Below are 7,500 nucleotides of genomic sequence, written 5' to 3' on the forward strand. Positions count from 1 at the left end.
TCAGTTGGGCCTTTTTGTCCGAATAATTACGTAAGGAATGAGAAACACCGAAGACTTACTGAATGTCACAGAAATGTCACTGCAGGAAAATGTCACCTGAGGGCCATGAGTGCCCACTGACACATGCAGAAAAAGCTGGGAGCGTTGAGCTTGGCTGCAGAGGTCAAATGCAGATGCAGTGACACTACGCTGCAGAAGGGTTCTGGTTAAGGTGAAACCCTAGGACTAGGGTTAGAGAGAAACCCTAGGGCTAGGGTTAGAGAAAAACCCTAGAGCTAAGGTTAGAGAGAAACCCTAGAGCTAGGGTTAGAGAGAAACCCTCGCTGGTAGAGCGGTTTATGTGAGTTAGGACAGCTCACTGGTAGAGCGGTTCATGTGAGTTAGGACAGCTCACTGGTAGAGCGGTTCATGTGAGTTAGGAAGCTCACTGGTAGAGCGGTTCATGTGAGTTAGGACAGCTCGCTGGTAGAGCGCTTCATTTGAGTTAGGACAGCTTGCTGGTAGAGTGGTTCATGTCAGTTAGGATGGTTCGCTGGTAGAGCGGTTCATGTCAGGATGGTTCGCTGGTAGAGCGGTTCATGTCAGTTAGGACAGCTCGCTGGTAGAGCAGTTTATGTCAGTTAGGACAGCTTGCTGGTAGAGCGGTTCATGTCAGTTAGGATGGTTCGCTGGTAGAGCGATTCATGTGAGTTAGGACAGCTCGCTGGTAGAGCGGTTTATGTCAGTTAGGACAGCTCGCTGGTAGAGCGGTTTATGTCAGTTAGGACAGCTCGCTGGTAGAGCGGTTCATGGCTGAGGCTCTCACTCACCTGGCTTGGAAGGGGCTGGCCCCAGGGATAACGTGGGTGCTGTCTCGCCCCACCAGGAAACGCACGCGCTGGTAGAAGGACTGCAGGCTGCTAGGGCTGGAGGACAGCTGGGTCTCCTGGATGATCTCAAGAGGATCCGGGGAGCCCACACACAGGGAGGTGGTGTGGCACGACGCCTGCAGACAGCAGTCCGGGTCCATACAGTCCAACAAGCCATCTAGAACAATCAGACCAGACCATTCAGAACAATCAGATTAGACCATCCAGAACAATCAGACCAGGCTTGGACGGTATTTAACGAGCATCACTACTGTTCACAACTGTGCATAGATGAACTCATCTTTCATTAACAGATATGATTTTCAGTGACAGCATTTTCAGTGGATGTTAGAAGTGAACGTTTGTCATATGAACTAACTGGTCATGTGATGTAACTGGTTATCCTCCTGTGCTCTACCTGCTCAGTTTCTCAGAGATGTGAACAGACGGTCCAGAGTAATCTCCCTCCACTCTTAAACCTCTCAGTCTCTCACACCCCTCTGCCAGCTCAAATAAGACCTCCCGTCCAGGAGAGAGGTGCTTAACGCACTGAAGAGGGTCTTTCTCTCTGTCTGTGTCTCTTCCTTATTCATACACATGGCCACGGAGACTAAAGCAGCGGCATCTTCAGGCACTTCTGTCTCCTTGATGCCCATCTATGCTGTCACAGATCCATTAGTTTGCACTACCACAAACCTCAGGTTGCATTTATGGTGCTGACTAGGCACTTATGAAAATCTCAGTGCCTCAATGTGCCTTTGTGCTCTTTGTACAGTAACTTTGTACTGGAGTTAAGGTAGGGTTAGGCTAAGGGGAGGAGTTAAGCTAAGGGGAGGAGTTAAGGTGGCAGGAGGGCTGGTAATTTCCACCTTAGCGTAGATTCCCTGCTGTTCTAGCCCATCTGCTCCTTCTGAACAGTTGCAATTAAGCCCATGACAAAGTGCATGAGGCAGACGCTAGCATGGGTGTGAGTGCTAGCGTGTGAGGGTTAGTGTGTATGTGAGAGCTAGTGTGAGTGAGCGCTAGCACGTGTGTGTAATCTCTCACACCAGGCCTGTTTCCTGCTGCCTGGGTGTTTTTAGGTCTTGTATTATTCAGGGGGGTTATGGGAAGGCAGCCCTGAAGCTGTTGCAGGCTGGTATTTGAAGGCCAGGCTCTACGGAGGGCTGTAGGCCTCCTGTCTGGGCTTAAGCAGCATGGAGCGACTGCACTCTCTAGCAACAGCAGGTCTGAACACACACAGTTATGAGGAGCTCTCCAATTACATCGTAGTACATGGTTTTAACACACAGTCAACCAGCCAATCACTCACACACGTACGCATGCACGCGCACACACGCACACACACACACACACACACACATGGTTTTACTGTTTATGATGCATGAGTAAAATAAACATTTTTATTTATTACATAAACTACTGACAATATTTCTCCCAAATTCCAAATAAAAATATTGTCATTTAGAAAATGACACCTGGAAAAAAAGAATAAAATATGCAGTGTTTTCATACTTCAAATAATGTAAAAAAAAAAAAGCTCATACTCATTTATGAACAACACAAAACTAAGGTTGTAACTTGCAAAAAGTTCAGAAGTCAGCATTTTGTGTAATAACACTGATTTGCGTGCATCGTGGCAGCTCGTCCACACTGCGCGTAAAGCTCGTTACGTCAGATGTGATTCAGGTGATCACTTAATCAGCACCTCGTTAAGCAGAAAGAGGTGTGCCTGTGTTAGCGATCAACAGACTCTGGAAGGAATTGGATGACACTTGGGCGTAGGTGACATTCTGGAGTGGTCTATTCATTTGTTTAGGATTCTTTTATTTTATTTTTAAGGACAAAGGTAAATGCACCCTGTGGCTGTGACTCAGTGTTGGGAGAGGACACATTTACCTCCATCGTTGTCTTTGGCATCGCTGCAAGCCGTCTCCATGGAGGTGTCGCATCCTGTCCCTCGCCAACCCAGCTGGCACACGCAATACCAGCCATTACTACCCAGTGTGCACCTGCCATTGGCGTTACACAGACCGGGGCAGCCCTCTGTGCACAGAAGCAGAAGAGACACATTAGCTGAAAAGAATCCGGACAACAATCCAAAACAAACTCCACGTTTTTATTAGACACTTGGCTCCGAAAGAGGTTGAAGAGAAATGGAGATATTTGGAATTTTAATCTACGTGAGGTTTTATCTTGCACTGAATGCAGAAGAAAGTGTTGATGGGCGCAGGGTGGAGTGGGTGTGCAGAATAATGGCCTCTGACTCAGGGTGATTAATCTGATACACCGTTTGTTAAGCTCCTCATATCCCTCAGAAGCAAACACACACTGCAGAGTTTCTCAAAATCAATAAACTCTCATTAGTACTGCAGAATGGATCCAACCTTCAGATCTTAGGAGCAGAGAGAGCGAGAGAATGATAAAACGTGTAAGAGAGAGAATCATCAAATGTGTAAGAGAGAGAGAGAGAGAGAGAGAGAGAGAGAGAGAGAGAGAGTGAGTGAGGAAGATATACCAAGTAATGATGGAAAACCTGCAGATGGAACAGTAGATGTAACAGTAGATGGGCTATGGAGAGAGTTAAGGTTAGGGGTTAAGGCTATGCGGAGAGATAGGGTTAAGGGTTAGGGGTTAAGGGTTAGGGGATAGGGGATAGGAGATAGGGTTAGGGGTTTAGGGATTAGGGATTAGGGGATAGGGTTATGAGTTAGGGGACAGGGTTAGGAGTTAGGGTTAGGGGTTAGGGGATAGGGTTAGGGGTTAGGGTGGGGCTGTTGTGCCCAAGTCCAGTTAAAGCTGCAGAAACAAAGGGCAGAGGGTGAGAAGACTCAGCCCCCAGCCTGTTGTTACGCTGCCCCGGGTCTGTACCAGTACTCTGCGTTTTACCCCTCCATCCTTGACTGAGACAAAACAGGAAAAGTAGGACACACCGATGCCATCACAGGCAGAATCATCATGCCATGTAGGCAAGAGAGAAGAACGATTCAGCAGCACCTCCGCCATGACGTGGTGTAGCGGACACACTTCCCACCATATCATAGACCAGGAGAGAGAGAATGCAAGGGAAGAGATGGAGAAACGCATGATTGTGGGTATTTTATATGGAAAGGGCAGGGTGGATGTGTCTGATAAGGAGGAAATTAGAGATGGCTCAGGCAACCATGATGCGTTTCCAGAACAAACCATCCAGGTCGGGAGGCGTGAATATGTTTCTCTGAGCACTGTGCATGCACTCCAGTGATAAGACATCACATGCAATGATGTGGAACATATTTAGCACAACTGAAGGACAAAGATTCAAGGCCTGAGAAACATGACTGTGAGCTTTATGAGTGATCACATGGATCGCATTCAAAAGCAGCTCAACAAAAATATCTACTGTTTTATTAGAAAATGACTTGCAATGCTCCTGTATTAGACTCTGTATTAAAACTAGTTCCCACGAGTGAGCCAGTGCCAACAGACAGCTCTATCGGGCTCTGTTGGGCTCATTGCAGATCTATTCAGCTCTATGCAGTGTTATGTAGCTTCACGGCTCAGCGCAGCCGATTACAACCTTGTGAACGCGCATTAAGGGGAGGGATACAGATGGGCTCCTGGCACAGGCTCAGTGTAATTGGCAGCGCTGAGAGAAGCCTCAGGGCTCCAGGGTTCCTGCTATGGTTAGGGTTAGGGGTTAGGGCTAGGTAGATGATCTGGAGAAAGGAAAGATGAAAGAGAGAAGAATGGAAGAAAAAAAAGAAAAGGAAGAAAGAAAAAATGCTTGAGACATGCTTGAGAAAAAAATGCTTGAGACACCTACCCGGTTAACAAGGGTTAGCTACCACACAGAGGTTAGCTACCACACAGGGGTACAGGGGTTAGCTACCACACAGGGGTACAGGGGTTAGCTACCACACAGAGGTTAGCTACCACACAGGGGTACAGGGGTTAGCTACCACACAGGGGTACAGGGGTTAGCTACCACACAGAGGTACAAGGGTTAGCTACCACACAGAGGTTAGCTACTAGCAGCCCTGCCAGGACACCCCAGACAGAGGCAGGAGAGTCTGGGAATGTCTCTGAAAACATCCCTCGCTCACCTGGCAGGTATAAGTGGAAATCACTGCACTGAGGACACACACCCACACACACAGAAAAACGAAAGGAGTGTCATGAATATGAGGAGGGGCGGGGCAGTCAGGAGGCACATGTCTGAACACTGAACTATGAACCATGAACTGTGAGCTATGAAGTATGAGTGTGCCCAGTGAAAGTTTCAGCTATAGCACAGTATGAAGAGGGATGTCAACAAGACAGAGGGCAAGAAAGAAGGAAGGAAGGAAGGAAGGAAGGAAGGTCATACCTTTCACTACCTTATCCAGATAGTGAGCTTGGGAAATAAAAGACAAGGACATGTAAGGACAGCGTCAATACTGCTTCCAGAGCAAGACACAGACAGTGAGACAGTGAGAGGTCCAGCAGGCGAGAGTGAGACAGTGAGACAGTGAGAGGTCCAGCAGGCGAGAGTGAGACAGTGAGACAGTGAGAGGTCCAGCAGGCGAGAGTGAGACAGTGAGAGGTCCAGCAGGCGAGAGTGAGACAGTGAGAGGTCCAGCAGGCGAGAGTGAGACAGTGAGAGGTCCAGCAGGCGAGAGTGAGACAGTGAGAGGTCCAGCAGGCGAGAGTGAGACAGTGAGACAGTGAGAGGTCCAGCAGGCGAGAGTGAGACAGTGAGAGGTCCAGCAGGCGAGAGTGAGACAGTGAGACAGTGAGAGGTCCAGCAGGCGAGAGTGAGACAGTGAGAGGCTCCACCAGCGTGCACTACAACTGCACACACACACACCCAGCACAGTGTGAGCGGAGCCACAGGGACACAGCCGGGGACGCAGTGAACATCACAGTAGCAGTTCTGGAGGAAACCGCCGTAACTGTTTAAATGACGTCAGAACGTGTGGAAGCCCAAACACGCCGTTTAGGGCCAAACAGGAAATACAGGATCTTGTATAGTTTATGAAGTGTAGTGACACTGATGTTTCTGACTTCATACTATGAATTCTTGGCCGCATACACGACGTTAAATTCCCACAAACTGCTAGCTTCCCCTGTAGCTGGTGATGGTTTTATAGGTAATGTGTTTTCCACTGTACATTCACAACCATGTCCCTCCCATTAAAACTAATTAAGACCAGTCTGAACTCTGGTTGACAAATAAAATATATCGTTCAAACATCAAGTTAGTACATCATTAATATGCTGGTTAGTGAGGCTCTAAGGTTTCACAGGACGTTAAGGTCAACGTTTTATGTGTTTTGTCATTTCTGATTTGAAACTAAAACTAAGCAGCATTTCTTTTTGAGTATATTAAATGTTTTTACATTCTGTAAATGCACCTAGCATTGTGCTGTGTTTTGTTGTATTAAGTTGCATTGTACTGTGCTGTGTTGTGTTTTGTTGTGTTGTACTGGGCTGTGTTGTACTGTGTTGTGCTGTGCTGTACTGTGCTGTATTGTATTGAGTTGAGCTATGTTGTGCTGTGTTGTGTTTTTATGCTGTGTTGTGCTATGTTGTGCTGTGTCTTGTTATGTTGTGTTGTGTTCAGTTGTGCTGTGTTGTGTTATGCTGTATTGTGTTGTTATGCTGTGCTGTGTTATGATATATTTTGTTGTTTTGCTGTGTTGTGTTATGTTGTGCTGTGTTGTACTATGTTGTGCTGTTATGTTGTGCTGTGTTATGTTGTGCTGTACTGTGCTGTATTGTTGTGTTGTATTGAGTTGTGCTGTTGTGCTGTGTTGTATTGAGTTGTGCTATGTTGTGCTGCTTTGTGTTATGCTGTGTTGTGTTATGTTGTGTTCAATTATGCTGTGCTGTGTTATGCTGTATTGTGCTGTGTTGTGTTATGTTGTGCTGTTGTGTTATCCTGTGCTGTGTTATGCTATATTTTATGTTTTGCTGTGTTGTGCTGTTATGTTTTGCTGTGTTGTGTTATGCTGTATTGTTATGTTATACTGTGTTGTGCTATGATATGTTCAGTTGTGCTGTGTTGTGTTATGCTGTTGTGTTGTGTTATGCTGTATTGTGCTATGTTGTGGTGTGCTGTGTTATGCTGTACTGTGTTGTGCTGTATTGTGCTGTGTTGTGTTATGTTGTGCTGTGTTGTTATGCTGTATTGTGCTTTGTTGTGTTATGCTGTGCTGTGTTATGCTATGTTTTGCTGTGTTGTGTTGTACTGTGTTGTGCTGTGCTGTATTGAGTTGTGTTGTATTGAGTTCTGCTATGTTGTGCTGTGCTGTATTGAGTTGTACTATGTTGTGTTGTGTTGTTATGCTGTGTTGTGTTGTGTCATGTTATGTTGTGTTCAGTTGCGCTGTGTTGTGTTATGGTGTGCTGTGCTATGCTATATTTTGCTGTGTTGTGCTGTGCTATTTTATGTTGTGCTGTGTTGTACTGTGCTGTATTGAGTTGTGCTATGTTGTGCTGTGCTGTATTGAGTTGTGCTATGTTGTGCTGTGTTGTGTTGTACTGTGTTGTGCTGTGTCGTGTTATGTTGTGTTCAGTTGAGCTGTGTTGTGTTATGCTGTGTTGTGTTATGTTGTATGGTGCTGTGTTGTGCTGTGCTGTTATGTTGTGCTATGTTGTGTTATGCTGTATTGTGTTATGTTGTGCTATG

General features: G+C 46.4%; 1 protein-coding gene across 12 annotated transcripts in view; it reads right to left on the bottom strand.

Annotated features, from left to right (window-relative positions):
• tenm4 (teneurin transmembrane protein 4) overlaps positions 1–7,500 on the bottom strand; it is a 170,322-nt gene that overhangs the window by 49,034 nt on the left and 113,788 nt on the right. For 7 of the 12 annotated variants that reach the window (XM_081699661.1, XM_035534067.2, XM_081699658.1 and 4 more), the window contains 3 exons: positions 5,197–5,223; positions 2,748–2,894; positions 810–1,026 (listed from right to left, as the gene is read on the bottom strand). In XM_081699661.1, the coding sequence (XP_081555787.1) occupies positions 810–1,026; positions 2,748–2,894; positions 5,197–5,223 (391 nt within the window). The remainder of the gene's footprint in view (positions 1–809; positions 1,027–2,747; positions 2,895–5,196; positions 5,224–7,500) is intronic. The other 5 variants (XM_035534072.2, XM_081699660.1, XM_081699659.1 and 2 more) reach the window with 1 other exon arrangement.

The sequence above is a fragment of the Electrophorus electricus genome, chromosome 17 (assembly GCF_041902795.1).
Source record: "Electrophorus electricus isolate QZ-2024a chromosome 17, ASM4190279v1, whole genome shotgun sequence".
Classification (NCBI taxonomy): domain Eukaryota; kingdom Metazoa; phylum Chordata; class Actinopteri; order Gymnotiformes; family Gymnotidae; genus Electrophorus; species Electrophorus electricus.